Raw genomic sequence first — 20,933 nt, forward strand, 5'->3', positions numbered from 1 at the left:
TAATGTCACCTTAAAATTTTGTCTTCAATGCATTTTCTACTTCTAAATTGCAAAAGGGGCTATTAATGACTTCCTGCATTAAGTTGCAAAGACAGCAAAAGCAATCCTTTTTGTTGTGGTTGCTAAAACTTTGTTGGATTGGTTGCTTTAGTTTTTTGACTGGCACCAGTAAGTATAAGGCATTATGGATGGTATAAATTTCACTTATGTTTCAACTGTAATACATACTTTCTTTTTTGAAAGTTGAAGACTAGACATCTATAAAGGTGACATCCAGGTTCAAAAGTCTATCTATGGAGCTCAAATAACTGGACCTCTCTGCATCTTAAGGCAAATGGTAAAACAGAAACTTATTTAATGTTTAAGAGGTGTGATTTAAATAATATAGACTATTTCTTTAAAGTGGGGAAAATTATAGTTAACTCTGAAAATTAGGTGATACCAATTTACTCTCTGATATTAAAAAAATACATAACTTTGCACCAAATCCAAATGATATTTCCATTCAGGATTGGTAATCTAATGTAATGAGATGATCGTGACAACAATCCACTGCATTGCAAAGTACACAAATGTAAACAATGGCAGTATAAAAGTTAAGGAGCTTTGAAGTTGCAAAGAAAGAAGATGCCACTATGATTGAGTCCGCCATTATATAAACAATATTATCAAAGTTTTAGGGTTCTCCATAATTGTGATAAAATCAAAATAATTGACTGGTATGGTTTTTAGCCTGATAATATATCAGGTTAAATCTGTGTTTGATAATACAAAGCTATGAATAAGTGATGTTAATATAAATATTTCTTTGATAAAATTCTGAGAAGTAATCCATGCTACACCATAAACATTTAAGATGTCGTGCAAAAAATGAAGTTGGTCATAATGGGCACTTAATCTTTTATTTTAAAACAAAAACAAAACAAAACCAGAGTCCACTTTTGACTTGACATACAGTTATTATACAACATTTACAAGACAAGCAGTGAAAAGACCATTTTGAAATGAGCAGTAAACAAAGGAATATAAAAATGTGCCAGAAAGATGTTTAACAAATAACTGCCCCTGCAGCTGTGTTACTCTTTGTTAAAGAGGAAAAAGAAAGTCACTGTTTCAAGATATGTTGTGCTGAAGAAGCCTGCTACACAAGGAAGATATATATGTTACTGTACACAAAGGCTGAACTCTAAGTTTCGTGTTTTATTTTTTAATTTTTAGTTGTTGATGGACCTTCATTTTATTCATTTATTTATATGTGGTGCTGAGAATTGAACCAAGTGCCTCACACATGCAAGGCAAGAGCTCTACCACTGAACCACAACCCAAGATTTATGTACATAAATGATAGTTTATATAGCTATTAAACCCTTGCAAAAACTTTCTTGTAGACTACGACTTCAAAGTCTTAACAACATCCAAAGGGAAAACTTGTGACATGGCAGAGTTGGAGGAGGTGGACAGGGTGTATCAGGATACCTGTTGTTAACTAAAACACTCTGGGTGTTTGTGTTGCTTGCTAAGCTTACTATACTGCAAATGATCTGGTTCCTTTACTTCTTTTCCTGGTCAGACATTAAAAGCACTGGAGATATTTCCATATCCTCAGAACTGCTGAGGCCTGGTAACTCTGTTAGACCCACAGATGCTGATACCATTGAAGAATTTCTCCCAAAACTGGAAGACATGTTGTTCAGTTATCCTCCTAGTCAGTTGGGGGCATAAAGATAAACACATCTTTGTAAATCAGAAGAATCAAATTGAATTTGAACTGGTGTAGGGAAGAATCCTTAATTTTGGCAATCTCTTAAAACCTCCAAACACAAAGGGAGAGACCACCTGGCTTAAAGCCACTTCTTATGGTACAAAAGAGACAGTTGAACCTCTCACCCAAGATTTCCAGGGAAAAGATAGTTTGCAACCTCCTTACACAGGTACGGTCTAGTGTCAATTACTAATAATTTCTTGGCTCCTTCATGTTGCACTACAGTTAAATCATCAGTGGTAATGTAATAAGAGCATGATAGATAAAAAGTTGACCTTTAGGGCTGTAGATGTAGTTCAGTGGTGCAGTGCTTAACCTACCATCTTGTGAGGCACTGGGTTCAATCCTCAGTACCACATAAAAATAAATAAACAGAATAAAGGTATTGTGTACATCTACAACTTAAAAAAAAAAGAAAAAAGAAAAAAGAAAAAAACAAAAATGACCTTTAGTCAGAAGAGTTTAGTACTACAATACTGATTGCTAACTCCCTGATTATGTGCAAGGAAGTTAAATGTTTTGATAAAAAGTCTCATTAAGTTTGTTATAAGCATTATGTACAATAATAAATATATAGAGAGGCTGGCAAATAACATTCGATTGATAGATGTTAGTAATAGTTATTATCATCATTATTACTATTATTATTATTGCTGAATTATAAAAGATGGAAGAAAGAAAAGAGAAATACATCCAAGCCAATGCAATTTAATTTGTTCGACCCTACTACAAAAAGAAAATATTAAAACCATTGCCCTATTTATATGCATCAATTGCCAATAACACTAGAAAATTGAAAGCACTATTGCACCAAACTAGAATATGTGCAATTATGAGAAATAATGTAAGTTTTATGATATCTGTAGAGGACAGGGTAATTGTCAAAGCCTTTATGAAAGCAAGTACACACATTAATTGTGTATCTGTTGAGATTGGCAGAGACATTCCCAAGTAGTATTTATGTAATATGCATTTCCTCTAAAATGGATGCCTAATTGCTTAGTTATTCTAAATTGCAGAATGGAAAACAAAGGAGCAGTTTTGGCCATGTGGGTAAACAACGGATTTCTAAAAGCTAATTATCTCTTTATTTAATAGACTGAAGTTGCACCAAATGAGACATTTAAGTCTAATAAATAATAGACAAATTGTAACCTAAAGACTAAAATATAGGAGCTGCTCGTATAGTTTTTATTGCTCCATTAAATAAGCTCTTATTTACTTCCCCCACAAAACATAATTACACAACACCGAGTCCATTTCAAGGCCATTCTGATATGCTATTTAAAAATTATGTGAATCAACTTACATACTCAGGAAGTCTTAAAGCATAATAGATGAATTCTATTATCAAACGCCCTGTTTGCTTCCATGATTAAGAAACAGAAATGGAGTTTGGAAAAAAGTGTATATAATCACATTATTCTCATATGTCTTTATAAAAATGTTTATACATAAGGATAGTTGAATACATCAAATAAATAAAAAAATAAATACTAGCATCTTTGCTTACTAGTATCTAGTTTGATGCTTTAGATATTTTCACAGTTAAAATAACTCAAATTTAAATATCAACTTCAGACAATTTATTCAAAATTTATGTACTGATTTACAAAATGTAATTGCTTATTTAATGTAATAAATACCAAATTATTCAACAGAAATAGCCCAAACTGTATGTATTTAAAAGAACTCCAGGATTGCTATTTTTCTTTGTCATTTTTTAAAATCATTTTTTGTATTGCTGAGGTTTGAACCCTGGGGGCCTTTGCACATGATAGGCAAGTACTTTGCCACTGGGCTACCCCCATTAGCCTCAGGATCATTGTTTTAAAAGAAAACTAAAATAAAATTAAATTTAAAAAGACTTTTTTAACACTACAAAACGATGTAAGATGCTGTGTTATTTCAGTTTTACTGCTCAAAAGGATTTTTAATGCTTCATTTTTCTTTTGGGGGAAAATTTAGCTCACTACTTGATCTTTATTTACATTCTATTAACAAAAATCAAATTCTGAGATGATGGTGATAACAAAATATAGTAGATGGGAAAATAGTTGCCTATTCTCTTGACAAAAGCAAGTGATGATTTATGAAGGATAAGAAAGAGCAGGGATTTAATTTATGCTACTAACTCAGGAAGAGATACAAGAATTTGTAAATATGTGAAAACAATTCAGCTTTAATTTGCGTAGGGAATATACTAAACTCTTGAAAATATATAGAAAGAAACTCCCTGTGGGTTTATGGCAAAGTTACATAGGGATTTTTCTCTTCCTATCATTCAGGTATATCCTATATACAAAAATAATATAAAGCACAAAGTTCCTGGTAACAAACCACTGGTGTATATTCAGTAATTTGCCCTTCCACATTTTTTTTTTAAATATTGGGAAAGCCAAGCTGAAGATTTCTACAAATAATTAAGCATTACTTTGTCCTGTACTAAAACACAACCGCTACAAAGAAAAATTACATAGTGAATTTTCAGCTGACCCCCCAATAAGATATTTTAAAAGCACACTACAGCAGCAAAGGTATTATAGCATATAAGCCTGAACCTGTTTACCCCAAAATAAATACACTGGTTATAAATCCTGTCAATTTCTGAGGATTCTTATTAACTATTTTCTATTACTATTTCTATTTCTATTACTATTTTCTTATTACTATTTTCTTAGTACTACTAAGACCAAATTTTGTCACTACACCGATCCTGCCAATCTCCATCATTATCCTGCCTTATTATACTTCACATAAATTATTTTCCCAAATTATATATTTAGTTGTCTGACTCCTTCAATCTTAGCCTTCACTACAGCAAGGACCTTACTTATTTACTGATCACTAAAATTCTGACATTTATAAAAAAAAAATTTTTGATGAATAAAAGAAACAACAAAAAGTGATGTAGATATTAAATTTCTTTCCTGTACCAATAAAGTCATAGAACACATAACTTGTATTTCTATTAGAAACTATTGTGTCTTTATTTGAGGACACTTGTCAAATCTCAGGACAAGTGTAAAACTCAAGGTACAATTAAAAATGAAAAAACTGATATTCTACATCAAGGCTTTTTCAGAAACTAAGTGCTAATAAGACATACTACTTTATTAACTTCTATTTCAAAGACCTTCAACTACTTAAAAAAAAATCATGATTTGACAAAAAGTATTTCCTATGCATTACATAGAAAGAAAAATGTAAGTGCATATTTTTACTGAGATATGAACAATATATCCACAAATAACTAATATTTTTGACTCTTATATAACTTGGCTTTGGCAGCCACTTTAAGAGACTGAATACTTCTATTACATTATTGTATTATGTTTAAAGGAAAACTAAGAATCCATTTAGAGTAATCATCACCTATTGTTGTTGCAGAAGAGATTTCCGTTTCTTTAGAAAAATGTATAATATGTGATATATTGCTAGATAATCTATAATCCCAAAGTTTACAAGAAAAAATTTTCAAATATTTTAAAAGGCAAACTATCTCACAAGTAGCTCCTGAAAACACAGCTTTCAATTTCAGCATCTTGCTTCAAATGACTTTGATTACAATAGAATAATCATATATAACACAGTATATGATATTTATTTTATAGGCATATTATTACTTAAGGCTCTATTTTAATATTATTCATGTATATTTGTATTACCAGACTGTTCTCTGAAGAATATTATCTTGGGAAGTATCAAAAAAAAAAAAAGAAAAAGAAACAAAAGTACTCAGGACAGTAAAGAATTTGAGAAACTACAAGTGAGAATTTTTCAATAATTTAAGTCCCACCTATGATAATTTGCAGACCGCATTTGTGAAGAGATAGTACAGAAAAAGCTTTATAAAATAATTCAACAGGTCCAATACAATGATCTCTATGATAAACAAAAGATGCAATGGAGTCTTTCTTTGCTATTTTAAAAATTATAAATATTCAAATTTATTTTAAAAATTGAGGATGGGAGGTAACAGCAACATAAAGTTATTCATCTCAAAGCAAAATAAAACAAATATTAACCATAATTATTGGTTAAATATTATAAGTTTGATAAAATTTAGACACATAAACTTGGATGCTATAATCTACATATCAAATACATGAATGATTAAGGAAGAATTAAAAGTAAGCTAAGCATAGTCATATTATGAATAATGGATACTAGAAAAAAAGTAAAGTAGGCATGATATTGCTGAAAACACTACTTTCTAAGCATAAAGGTAATGGGGAAAAATGATGTAGGCAAAAACTACAAGAAAACATTATAGAACAAAAATAAAACACCTATACGTCAAGATATAATAATAAAAAGCTTAATTTGGTAAAGGTATTTAAGGGAAGGAGTGATGTATAATGAGCTAATCTGTAAATCAAGTGAAAAGAACTATGAGAGCACAAATTATAAAGAAGGAAATACAAATGAATTGTAAGTACTTAAAAAAGGTCCTAAGACATTAGTACTCGAGTAAATGAGAATTCATATAATACAACAGGACTTTTAATCTTCTAAATTAATAAAACTCTCAAAAAATGAGAATTCTCAACCAAGGTACAATTATAACCCAATATTGAGAGCTATGGAAATTACAACATTTTTGGACATCAATTGGGTAACTTGTATCCCAAATCTTAAAACATTTTTCCTTTTCTATTCTGTATCTTAATGAAGAGATATATTTTCTAATTATGTGTGCATAAACACATTGATCACAATAGAAAGCGAAAATTATTACTTCATGACTTTATTACTGAATTACCTAAATTAGATGGGGTATGACATATCAAATGGATTCAATTGCATAGATATTAAAAAATACAGACTAACAACAACACAAAACATTCAGAAAATTCAGCAAACTAACATAAGATACTAAGCTGCATATTTACTAGGAACACAGTGAATTTAAAACTGAAAGAATATGTCAAAATGTTAACAAGTGATTCTTTGTATAGGGAGATTAGGATAGTGATCTTTTGATTTACTCTTTTGGGTGTTTTCAATAATGAAAAGTATTATTTTAAAATGGAAACATAAAATAAACCTATTCTTTAAAATGGAGCTTTCCTTCAAGAGAAAAAAATAAAATTTAAATATTATCAAGATTCCACTGGTAATTTCATTAAAATTTCTATTTTCCAAATCCATGTAATGGAGAAATCCAGAGAAGTATGACATAGGCCCTTAAGCAAAAATCCTAACAATGGAGCCAACTTGCCATCTAGTAATTCATGTAGAGGAATCTTAAACAACCCTGGAGCAAATGTTCAAATAACAGAATGTTCCATAACTTAGGCAGCAAGATAGTAATTCACAATTATTCCACAAGCATATTTTAAATATAAATACTAAATCCTTTTGATTTCCATTTTTATTAACACTTTTTAAGATATTTTTGAGAATATTCTCTTCATTTCAAATGTAAACAAAAACGTATGCTTAAATGATTTTTCTTTCTTAGAAGAAAAGTGCAATACGTTAAGATGTTCAGTTTCCTTAATTAAACATAAAAATCTTCCTGTAAAAATGAAAGAAGGCAAAGCACATCTCTTTCTACCCCTCGGAAAACTTTAGGTGAATCTGCAGCCCTGAATTGTAATCTATGGTGAATCTGCAGTGAAGCTGATGGATTTTAACTAACTCCTTCTGCAATCCTTAGTGGTATGGAGGTAAAAGGGCCAGAAATTTCAGGTATTAAAAATATAGCTACAATTTACTTAATTATTTTGCTTCTAAATTAGTAGTATCGTTTAGCTTTGAAAATATATAGATGTTTCTATAATGCTGAAAAAAAAATTTAAAGTATTTTTTCCAAAAACTTTCTATTAAAAAATTGAAATTTTATAAAAGTATTAAAAATAGTATAGTGAACATATCCTTTCCTATAAGTACCCGTTACCAAACTTTAGCAATAGTTATTTAGAACCAATCTGTTTTGTCTATGAGATCACCTACTTCCCAGTCCCTAAGACTATTTTGATTTAAATCCCACACATTCTGTCTTTTTGCCTGTGAAATTTCAGTATGAGTTTCTAAAAGATACTCTGGAACATATTGATAACAATATTATTACATTTCCAAGACAAAAAAAAACACAAAATTTTCTGACTACTTTTTACTACAGTTTTCTGATGGGATTGGGGTATATATAAGCTCCACATACTGCAAATGGATGCAGTCTATGCCTCCTAAAGTCTCTTGGATTTTTGTTTGTTTGGTTTGGGTGCTGTTAGTTGAATTCAGAGCCTCTGGAATGTAAGGCAAAAGCTCTATCACTAAGCTGCCCTCCTAACCCACACTTTTAATGTTTTAATCCATTACTTTTTTCCCTTTCATGGAATATTTTGTTAAAGAAAACCAGGTAACATGTCCTGTAGGATTTCAGAGCCAGTTTCCAAGATTATAAAGCTACTTATTACAGATTGGTTTCTGGAGTAATAGTGAAAAAAAATGAGAATAGGCTAGAAGACTAAATCACAAATGTGCAACATTAAGACAGCACTTATTAGCAAAGTCAAGGTAGAAAAACCAATAAGAAAACAATTGCTCTAACGTTTAACTACAGAAACAGGTAGTCAAATTTTAGTTTTTCACCAAACACATTAAAATGCTAATAAAGTAACCCATTTAAATGTGTGTGTGTGTGTGTGTGTGTGTGTGTGTGTGTGTGTGTGTGTGTGTGTGTTGGGGAGGGTACTGAGAATCAAACCTAGGGCCTTTGCATTCTAGCAATTATTCTTCCTCTGACTTACATCCCCAGTCCAAACTATATACATCTTAAGGGTACATAACTTGAATAGCAAATTTGATAGTACTCACCAGTCTTCATTTCTAGTAAGCGCTTTTTCTTTTGCTGGCGTTCAAGTCTTTCTTTCTCTGCTAATTCTTTAGCTATTCTGGCACGTTTTTCTTTTTCCTCTGCTTCTCTTTTTCTGATGTTCTCCTTTATTGCTTGCTATTACAAATAAATTTCAAAAAATGATCAATTTTAACCAGTGATTCTAAAGAAAATGAAAAATTATCAATCTGAAATTATATGCAAGTTAGAACCATGACTGAATATCATTTAAATAATGGTTAGTTCTTATATTAGTAACAGTCTTTTAAAAGGTATGCACATATACCTGTGTTAAATATATTTTATGCCTATAAATACACCATAATGTTTAAAACACCTGCATCTAAGTGGAATTAACTAACTAAAAGGGAGAAGAGAGACAGAAACTAAAAATAAGAACATTTAATTCACAAATCAAATGAGCTTTCTAACATATTTTAAAAAGTGTCTTGCAACTGTATTTGTGTCTTCCATACCTTCGCTGCTTTAAGTAAGTTATTAATATAAGGAAAATGGTTAAGGAAATGATAGGAAAGATCTGAAATCTATGGCTACTTTATATTATGATCAATAATTTTTCAATTTTCTCATAAGGGGAGAAGTATTAAAAAGATAACTAAATAAATATTTGGTATTTTAGAAAGAGGTACTCTTGATGAAAGCCAATAACATGATAATTAAAATAAGTTCTCAATCAATATGTGATTAGTTACTGAACTTATTTATAAATTTTAAACAAGAAATTCATTTCATGTGGCATCAGCAGGAATCAGCAGGTAAAGATGGATTTTTAAGTGCTAATAAACAGCATGGCATCTTATTACACATCGTATAGAGATGCCATTTATTTAAGTGCCAATGAAACAAAACAGGCTATCACATTAGTTTACTACCAGTGGTATTAAAAAGTGCTAATTATACTCTAAGTTGATGGCTTATATTATATTTGGAGATACTTTATTTTTATTGTGCATTCTTTCTTCATTTTATAGTTGCAGATAGACCCATACCTTTATTTTATTTATTTATTTATTTTTATGTGGTGCTGAGGATCAAACCCAGTATCTCTCACATGCTAGGCAAGTGCTTTGCCATTGAACCACAATCCCAGCTCCTATTGTGCATTCTTTTTTAACCGAGATAGTGTAAGTTCTTCATAGAAATCATAAAATGAAGACAGATATTATTGATCAAAACAATGAAAGGGAAAGAACAACATACCCACTCATTCATTCAGTACATAGGCACTGAGACCAAATTATACTGTTCTTCCAAGGCGGGGAGTGGGAGCAGGAGAGTTGGTTTATATTTGGTGTGACAGATCAGAAAACAGACAATAAACAGCAAAAATTTGATGTATATTTTAAAAAAAGTAATGTGATGAAATGCCTGGAGATTTACATTAGGTGGTCAGATAAGGCCTCACTTTCTCTGTTGTTTGAAATGTCATGGAGCTAATTATGTGATGATCTGGGGTAAGAATCAATCAGGTAGAAGGAAGTGTTAATGTCAAGGTTGTTTGGAGGTTGAAGAGAGAAAAAGAAGGAAAATATATTGGTAATGAGTTCATGGAGGTAAGCCGAGACCTGATGACTTAAGATCTTCTAGGACAAAAGGGGAGATGGATTTTTTTTCCAGGGTACCAGAGAACAATTGGAGATTTTTAAGCAGGAAAATGTAAGAATAGTACTCAAAGATAAAAACACTAATCAAGCACCTTCATTCCAAACCACCTTTTCAAAAGTTACCTGGCCCTCTTTACATTGTCCTGTTGTAATATGGGCTCAAGAACCTACAAAATTGTTTTCTCTGGCTACTGCTATTGCTGCAAGTAGAATAATCTATTCTTCAACTCTGACTACATTGTTGCATTTTTTGGACAACATCCATGAAAATGTGGCAGCTTAACTTGTTAGCTTGCCAGTAGGTAAACTCTTTACAGTTCTTGACATATATTACTATTATTGTTAAGCTATAAAATACCAGTTGTAGTACTAGATGTTTTCATATACAATCCCTACAAAGCTCAAATTTGACTCCATATCATTCATTCTGGCACAGAATGCTAAGTACTTGCTCACTGCAATGAAAGTAATAAAAGGAAGAAAGATTTGAAAACTTGCTACAGTCTATGTTTTCTACCATGTTGCCTTATTTTACAGTCACATATGTTAATAGCTATGACAATGTCAGTTAGAAAGTCAATATATTCTATGAAGGTAGGGGAAGGCATCATGAAAGAAAATAAACATGGGTTCAAAAATGAGTGTGTGTATGTTAATAAAAAAAAAGCTCTTCTGTTTTCCATGTGGGTATGTATAATGGCTAGGAAGAATGTATTGTGATGAAGAAACAGGTAAACAAATATTCAGTAATCAAAACTATTTTTTGCCTAAAGAAAATGAATAAAAACAACCATCAAAAGTTAAGTAATATATCACACAGCTTATTTATGAAGCTTATTATGGTATAAAATTTGCTGATGTAAATTTTCTACTTTAATAGATGAATATATTTCAAAGTGAATATTTAATATAACATCTATTATCAGAAATAATTGCCACACCCTTTTAGAATTCTACTGGGTTATAACAAGTCAAAATTACTTTGCAAGATCTATAAAAACAATGTTTACATTTAGAAGTAAGGTCTGAGGAAGTTCCTAAAGCTATTTTCTTTTAGGGAAAATGCACTATTGATTTTCACATAAAATTCTGCCTCATTTAAAACTTATCTTATTCTGACACTATATTAGGAAAAGAATTTTTAGGTGGAAAATGCCAACAGCATAGAAAAAGGTATTTAGTCTGCAACTAATATCCAGTTGAAACAGTAATTTGGAATTTTCTTTTATGCCAAACATAAACATAAAGAATTAAAATAGTCCAAAATAAAAAAAAAAAAACAAAAACAAATGACACTATTTTAGGTACAATGGCTAAACCAGTAATTTGAAATTTTCCTTTAAGCCAAATATTAAGCAAAACTAAGCCAAACATTTAACAAAAATAATCTAAAACAGAAAAAGTAAATATTTATAACATTACAACTGCTTCTTAGTTATTTCACTCACAAATTCAAAACCAGGAAGGAAAATAAAGGTGAGCCAGACATAATGAATGATAACTGGCTATAAGACACTGTCCCTCCACCCCACAACAAATCAATTGAAAAATATATACTCACACTGAACCTACTGCTCACTTTTAATTTTTATTTATTCTTTTGGTTATATATGACAGTAGGATCTATTTTGATATATTTATATAGGCTTGGAATATATCTTAATCTAATTAGGATCCCAGTCTTCTGGATGTACATGATGGGAAGATTCACTGTGGTGCATTCATATATGTACATAAGAAAGTCAAGTCAGATTCATTCCACTGTCTTTCATTTTGCTTTTTGGTACTGGGGATTGAATTCAGGGGTACTCAACCACTGAGCCACATCCCCAACCCTATTTTGTATTTTATTTAGAGCAGGGTCTCAATAAGTTGCTTAGCGCCTTGAAGTTCCTGAGGCTGGCTTTGAATTTGCGATTCTCCTGTCTCAGCCTCCCAAAACCCTGGGATTATATGTATGCGCCACCGCGCGTGGCTGTCTTTCCTTTTTCTATCATCCCTCCATTCCTGTTTGTCTAATTCACTGAAATTCTATTCTTCATCATCCTCCTCCTTGATGTGGGTGAATCCATACCTCAGAGAGAACATTGCACCTTTGTTTTTTAGTGACTGGCTTATTTCACTTAGCCTGATAGTCTCCAGATCCATTCATTTACCAGCGAATGTCATAAAGTCATTTTGTTCATGGCTGAGTAATATTCCACACATATCACATTTCTTTATCCATTCATCTAGACTGGTTCCATAGCTTAGCTTCTGTGAATTGTGCTGCTATCTCATTTTAACTCCATTGGGTATTTACCAAGGAGTGGGATAACTGGGTCAAAAGGTGGTTCCACTCCTAGTTTTTTTGTGGAATCTCCATACTGTTTCAAGAGTGGTTGCACCAATTTACATTCCCACCAATAAGGTATGAGTGTACCCGTCCCCATATCCTTGTCAAATTTGTTATGTTTTAAATGTTGAAAAAAAAAAAAGCATATGTTTAAAATTAGACATCTGGACTCTGTAGATGATTTCAATTTTGTTGGCAAAGTCCAAAGCATCATAATTGAGAGCCTTCTCTCAATCAGGCCTGATTAGGGTGTTAACCTTTCTCATATGAATGTCATAGAACTACATTACAGCTTCTTTGATCCGGTGTTTGTTGCCCTTGACATCCACAATGAACAGAAGTATGTTGTTGTCTTCAATCTTCCCCATGGCTGACTCAGTGGTTGGGGGAACTTGATGATGGCATAGTGCTCAAGTTCCTCCTGAGGGTGCTCTTCCAAGAAATTTGGGGTGCCTCTAGAGCTGCAATGTCTTGGGCCTACCAAAAGGTAGGTGACATGCAGATCTTCTTCTGTTTATGGCTGTGGACTCCCTTCAACACTCCCTTCTTTGGGAGGGGCAGGAGATTCATTCTTAGCTTTAAGTGCAAGGTGGGTGAAAAAATGTCAACATTTACAGTTACTTGTATTCTTGATAACTGCAATTCTGGTTGGAGGATAGGGGAAATCTCAGTGTAGTTTTAATCTGCATTTCTCTAACTACTAGAGATTTTGAATATTTTTTCAAATATTTGTTGACTGTTCATATTTTCTTCTTTTGAGAAGTGTCTGTTTAGTTCTTTTGCCCATTTGTAGAATGGGTTATTTGTTTTGGTTAAGTTTTTTTAGTTCTTTGTATGTTCCTGGAAATTAAGACCTTATTTGAGGTATTGATGGCAAAGATTTTCTCCCATTCAGTAGGCCCTCTCTTCTTGCTTTTGATTATTCCTTTGTTGTGAAGAAGCTTTTTGTTTGATACAATCCCATTATTGATTTTTAAATTTTACTTCTTGTGCTTTAGGAGACCTGGTTTTCTCTTTACTCAATTGAAATAAAAAAAAAATTGTACTTGCACTGGTACACTGACTCTGTTCAGCTATACATTACCAAATGACATTCTTTGACAATATATTCCCAGATGAAACCTAGTGCATGCCCTTCTCTGAAAGATGCACAGACTTACCAGTCCACACCAATGATCACAGAAGATTTCAAAACCTTACCACATTTGATTTTTGAATTCAAATGACATAGTCAATAACCTAAATTTCTAAGACTAAAATGATTTCCATGGTAATGATGAGTAGAAAAACATCTACATAATAACATATAGGTGCATTAACAAATATGTTATGAAAATATATAGACATATTGAATGTGTGTATTCTATTAGAAAATATGAGCTAACAATTACATCCTCACATAATTTGATTTTATACAACTGCTATAACAAGAAATTTTTCATGACTAGTTTAAATATTTATTATGACAGTATATAACACATTTTTTCAGATAAACCAAAATGCCCCAGAGTGAGTAAATTTAAATGAATGCATGTAATATGAGTAAAATTCAGAAGTATCTGGCAGAGAGGGATGCTATATAAGTCGTAGCTTTTATTATAAATATAATCTTTGGATTTCATAAAAATCTCACCATCCTTTATGTTAACTTTTGGGACTTTCTTTTTGGGGGAGTACTAAGAATTGAACCCAGCAGTGCTTAACCACTAAATGACATCCAGGGCCCTTTTGAGATAGGGTCTTGCGAAGTTGCTGAAGCTGGCTTTGAACTAGGAGCCTCCTGTCTTAGCCTTCTGAGTTGCTGGAATTACAGGCATGTGCCACCACACTCAGCTATAACCTGCTTTTTTCACTTAAGATTTGTTTTTAAGATCCATTTTTTAAAGTGCAAGTTGGACTTCACTTTCATTGCCTATATTAAATTGTGTTATTTACTCTCCCATCAATGAGATTTTCTCCAATATTCGGCTACAATGAATAATGCAGACATGACCATTTTGGTATGTGTCTCCTAGTACACATATATAAGAGTTCTTTAATTATACTTGTGATACTTGGTCCTTAAATCAGTTTAAAATTATTGACAGTTACTCTTTAAGTTAACGAATAGAAAGCCCTTGAGTGCAATACAAGCAGTATTGAGTATAATTTCTTGAAACTTTTTCTATTCTAAAAATACATACATGTGAAATCATGGTGGAATTCTTTGTAAACAATTGTTTAAAATGTGGATCATGGTGGAAATAGACTGAAAGCCACTGCTAAGACAGGAATCGAATTTATGAATGACATGACTGATAAGTCTTCATCATACTGGATACTACTAAATTGTTTTCAGAGTAGTTATGTCAATGTACACTGAGACTCTCTCTATATAATCACAATCCACACACTGACCAAACCTGTCATAACAAGTCTTCTTAATTTCTTCCATTTTGCTGGTATATTTGATATCACATTCTGCTTTTAATCTGTATTTCTGTTACCAGTCAGTTCAAGCAGCTTCTCATATGTCTGTAAACAAACATTGGTATTCCCTATTCTATAAAATGCCTGTTCATATGTTTCACCTACTTTCTTTTGGGTTATCTCTTTCTTAATGATTTGTCCTTCTGTAAACAATGTGGATACAAATGTTACCATTATAAACAGAATGCTGAAATTTTACTGTCCTGTACTTTATCTTTCAATAAACAGAAATTCCTAAAACTAGTCAAAAATCTCTTTTCCTTCATTTCTGATCCCTTTTATATCCTTCTACACTTTAAATGAATCATATTTTCTCTAGAAGTTTTAATGTTGCTCTTCACATTTAAGTACCTACTTTATCTTGAAATCAATGTTTTTGAATGGTATGGAGTAGAAACCCAAATATGTTAGAAAAATCAAAAGAAATCATTAAAAATTAGTTCTAGAAATGCTTAAGCATTTTGAAACAATTGCAGATTATTTTCTTCTCGAACTTACCTAGTTTATCAAAACTTTTCCTACTATGGCCTACAGATTTTTATACTATGCACTTTTTACTATCTTCAGTATCTTTAGTTACGTTTCTTTTTATACTCTTATCATTTTTCTTTGTTTTCATGATTAATCTTTTCAGAAAATTATCTGGCTTCAATATACCATTTTGAATTTTAAAATTCTTCATCACTTTTTCTTATTCTTGAACATTCATTTTTCCCCAAATCATACAATGTCCTTATTAATTTCTGAGACAAATGCTTACCTTGTTGATTTTCTGTTCATTTTTTTTATTAGTTGCACATGACAATACAATGATCTTGACATATCATACATTTGAATCAAATGGGGTATAATTCTCATTTTTCTGAGTGTAATTGAAGCACTTAAAACATAAATTGCTTTATACCACTTTTATTGGATCTCACAAATTCTGACATGGGGTATTTCCAATATTGCTCAGGTCTAAATTTTCCTATGAGTACTTAGTGTGTTTTCAGAATTTTCAAAGTAATAGTTTTAAAATTTCATCTTTTTAATTTCTAGTTTCATGTTATTGTGGTCAATGAATGAAAATGACACTTGTAAATATGCTGAAATGTCTTTAGTCATCTCAAGTACATAATCAATTTGATACTAGTTGGTGACTGTACTTGAGCGAAATGGGCATTCTTTAGCGTTTCTATACTAAACAGAATAATCAAATAAATCTATTTAAATTCTTCAAAGCTTTCATACATTTATTTTTTTCTGCTTGACTTGTATGTTAGAGAACTCTAACTTTTTCAGTGCAATAATACATCTATCAAGATATTCATATAGTTCATCAATTTATTTGGGGCACATGCAATTTTTTAACCTTTTTCTATCTTTTGGGTGACACTACCTCACTTTCATTTAGTTTCTACTTGTGCTGATGAGAAGTTATTTGTATATAACTATATGGAGGTTATATCTCTTTCCCTGTGGCTACTTTTAAAGGTGTTTGTTGGTGCTATTCTGAACTATTATATATGATTTTTTAAAAAATGAGTGCAAAAATATCTATATGTTTAGTTCCTATTCTGTAGATTCTAATCTGGAATTTTTTATTCATTGTGTAGAATATTATCTTTCACTTATTCTTTTGAGTCTATCCTTTGGGAAGTTCATTATACAGTGTGTTAGGCTTTCTCAAACTATTCTATGTGTTTCTTTAAAAAATATATTAGACTTCAAAATAAAATGTCTCTCTCTGAATTGCTTTCTAGACAATTTAGTTAGATATACTATACAAACTAGTATTTCTTTCCTTAGCTGAGTATTATTTACTCCTTATTCCAATGAATGTTACTTTCAATCATCATACTTCCAATTTCATAAATTTAACTCAGTTATTTTACGAAACTGCTTGGCCATTTTTGGTAGACTCCTGATTCTCTGTCTTTATAAACTTATTTTTTTTTCTTAAAACATGACACACATTGTTATTCCATACCAAGATTCTTGGTTCTCTATATATTATTTTGCTTTTTCCTAATCATTTCACCACACAATTCCTCTCTTGTTTATTTGGTGATGGGAATTAATTATTCTTATTGAACTTAATTTGTGAGAAACTTGAGGACCTAAATTGTAATTGATTTTTAGCACAGGACTTTGGGTAAGCTTCTATAAACAACCAGAGATCATTTCTGAGCCTGGAAAGATTAAATATGGTCTTGTCCCAGGCTCCTACAAGTTTTATTCAATGTACTCACTTATTCTGCACCAAACCATGGTATCAGCCTTCAACAACCTAGGTAAGTCTAGCTTTCCCCTTCCTTACCTATGCTCAACAATAAAGTTTCAATTTTGTCTTTTTTCTTCTAACCGTTTTGCCCTGGGATATTTCTCTAACTTTCTTACCAAACAGCTGTATTTTAAAATGTTTCCTGTATTCTGACAGAATAAGTCTTTAATAAGACTCTCTATTAAACCATATCATGATAAGGAAAGTCCTTAAATGTGTTTTCTTTTATATGACTCAATGTCTCATTTCTTAAATACTTTATATAATGTTGCAGTTTTTATATAGTATTTGTATTTCTGGGCACATTGTACATGTGTTTTAAAATCCAGAGGTAAACAATGATAATTGAACAGCCATATAAAATCAATCCCTAACAAAGCACTCACCACCCACAAATGTTAAAACTGAAAGTTAAAGACACCTTTAAAAATATAATAAATATGACATTTTACTACTTTTAGAAATTTTTGAAAAATCTGACTTCATTGTTAAATGTGGGAAAGAGTATAATATTAAGGAGGTAGAAATATGAAGTCCTGTTATTTTTGTTTAAATAACTATTCAGCACTACAGAGTTGTGTCACTCTGTGAAATAGGCAAAACATTAAATAATACATGAGATAAAATATTAAGAATTAATTCAGCTAATTCACCTATGTCACTTCATTGTATAGCATATAATACATAGAAACATAAGTAAATAATATTCTATTACTTTATCACTGATTTTAAATATTTTATTATAATTAGTCAATTGCCTCAAATACAATTATCCTTAACAATACAAAGAAGAACCATTTTCTAGTATATATCAATTATATATGCTTCTGTCAAGCATATGATGGAGTGCCAGTTTTAAAAGTTTCCATGACAATATAAATGTTTACTATTCAGAGATGCTGAAATAGAAGTGTGCATTAAGTTGATTGGGAGGTAAATGGATGCATACAGGCAGGGTTACTTGGCAGGGAAGGTATGATAAATGGTAAATTACACATGGAAGGCAAGATGTAGTTTTCAACCTGACGGCTAGCTATTATACATCTAAGGACTTAATTTACATATATATGTACACTGTTTTTAATACATTCAAATCTAATATGTGTTATAAGACTACTCTGGTAAAGATACTTTAGTATTCTATGTTTTCTCGGAAAAATATTGCAGTTACTTAAAAGAAATTCCTGATATTTAACATTGATATTTAACCTCATATTTAACACTACTTGATAACACAATGAATGTTTTATTTTTTCCCAAAAAGTAAAATTTAAAATATCAAAGTGTGTTTTACCCCACTTACAAAAAGCTTAAGAAACTAGTTCATCTTAAAAACATGTCTTTAATGGATTTATCAGCCATGGAAGATAAAATTGTAATAAAATATAAAAACAACAGTATTAAAAACAAGTAGATTGTCATAGATCCTGATTTTTAAAAAATAACTCGTATTTTATCTCTAGTTTAAATCTTAGCCATTTTAATAGTTTCATCTATCCATCTCATTTTTTTTCCCAAGATATTATAACTCTATATATGTTTTTTAATGGAAACTAACAGAGATTTTATTATTTGAAAAAAACTTTTTTAAAAAGCTCATAAATGTCTTCCTGTTCAGTATTATCTTTCTTTCAACCTTAATGGATGTTCAAGTTACATAACTGTGGCAAGGTTCCTCTAACCTAAAAATTCTTTTTATCAGAGTATTCAGTTGTTCTTGTACAACCCTAAAGTGATATGAACAAATTCAACTTAAATCTCCAAGTTTTTCAGAAGAGTGGGTGTTAGTTACTATAAAAATATGGGTAATTTTCTCAAGAAAACAACCACATGAGGGTACAATACTCTCCCATTAAACACCTTGCATGGAGATTGTTCACCCTTAGGTTGAGGCTATGCTAGAAACTATTGATGACTTCTTCAGAAATGAACAGAAAATATTTTAAGTTGAAAAAAATTAAAAATGAATTCCTAAGATCTTACACATATTCTCATAAAGAAACATGAAAAAAATATTTTAAAAGTGAATAATAGGCACAGAAGTTTGTAAAGAAACAAAAGTATATGATCTACTTGTCAGTTTTCCATCAAAATTATTTTCTTTCATAACTAAATATAAAAAATTTTCCCAAACACACACACACACACACACACACACACACACACTTTAAGTACTTAATGGGAAATAAGTTTGTTCCTACTACTACTATTTATAATTACAATAGTAGATATCATAGAAAGTAATCTAGTAAAATTAATGTAATTTTTCTAGGATTACCAACTAAAATTAAAAATGCTATCAATGGAATAGGAAAGCGTGATATACTGTGCTCTGGTAGAAACAATTCATCTTAACATGTAATACAAATTGCTATTAGCTGAACTTTATAGACCACTACAGTTGCGAGAAGCAAACTATAATGCCCAAAAGTTGTATAGGTGCTAATGATTAAACTCTTTAGATTGAAGTTATTCTTTTTCCTATAATCAGTTTCAGATTAATCCACAAATTATTTATTACCCCACTGGTGACACTATTGACTCTTGGTAACTTTGCCCTGAGTTTATTTGTAATTCCTTCTAACCCTTCACAAAATTCCCACGTAAATGAGACACTCACCTCATACAATTGGTATGGTTTGAATCTGGAGTCTCTGCCCAAAAGCTCCTGTGTTGAAAGCATAGTTCTCAATGCAGAAAGGTCCAGAAGTGGGGAATTTGAGGCAATGATTGGATCATGAGGGCCCTGACCTCATCAGTGAATTAATCCATGAAATGGATTTTAAATTGTAAGCCCACCAAAATGAGCATGGACAAAAGATGCTTCCTAGTATAATTGTACACGCTGGTTCAACACCCATCACAAGTTTTGTACATGATTTTCCCTCTTCTAACAACACTGAATGAATTAATTTATCAATAGCTGAATGGACTGGTGGGAGGTCAGATTCATTGGAGGAAATGGGTCTCTAGAGGCATGCCCAAGAAAGGGTTATCTTCTCCCTGTTCCTCTCTCCCTCTACCCAGGCTTCCTGGCTGCCTTGAACTGAAGAGCTTTCTTTCTGCCACATCCTTCTATCATGATGGTTCTTCCTTAGAGCCAGACTACCACAGATAAAACCTCTAAAACCATGAGCTAAAATATATCTTTCTTCCTCTAAGTTGTGTCAGGTATTTTGTTCACAACAACAAATAGATGATTAATATAACAATACTTTTTTAATAAAGTATGAAAATTTCACAATAAAGCTTTTCCAAATTACAATTTGATTTCTCATTATGTATTCTCTTTCCTTGTGTTTCAAAGAGATATATTATAAAAATAGGGAACTATAAGCTAAATAAAGGTGCACATATACACAAAAGAGTTTCCATATAATACTTAGAGATAGGTATGACAGGATAGCATTTTGGTTTATATAAAATTTTTGATAAGCTAATATCTCTCCAACTGGAGTAAAACTCCACACTGTCTCATGTGAACCTATGTTTACAACGAAACATGAAAGTGAGCCTTATAATGTGTAGCTTCTTTTCCACTCCCCTGTGTGTGTGTGTAGGTGCGTGTGTAAAATATTAAAGGAATGACTATCTACTATACAAAAAACATGACATTTTATTGACATTTCTAA

The 20,933-nt window shown here is 31.3% G+C and overlaps 1 protein-coding gene across 4 annotated transcripts in view; it reads right to left on the reverse strand.

The window, feature by feature from the left end:
* Positions 1–20,933, reverse strand: part of Diaph3 (diaphanous related formin 3) — a 460,724-nt gene that overhangs the window by 134,232 nt on the left and 305,559 nt on the right. For all 4 annotated transcript variants that reach the window (XM_077792732.1, XM_077792731.1, XM_077792729.1 and 1 more), the window contains one exon: positions 8,588–8,723. In XM_077792732.1, the coding sequence (XP_077648858.1) occupies positions 8,588–8,723 (136 nt within the window). The remainder of the gene's footprint in view (positions 1–8,587; positions 8,724–20,933) is intronic.

The sequence above is a fragment of the Urocitellus parryii genome, chromosome 2 (assembly GCF_045843805.1).
Source record: "Urocitellus parryii isolate mUroPar1 chromosome 2, mUroPar1.hap1, whole genome shotgun sequence".
NCBI classification, from domain to species: domain Eukaryota; kingdom Metazoa; phylum Chordata; class Mammalia; order Rodentia; family Sciuridae; genus Urocitellus; species Urocitellus parryii.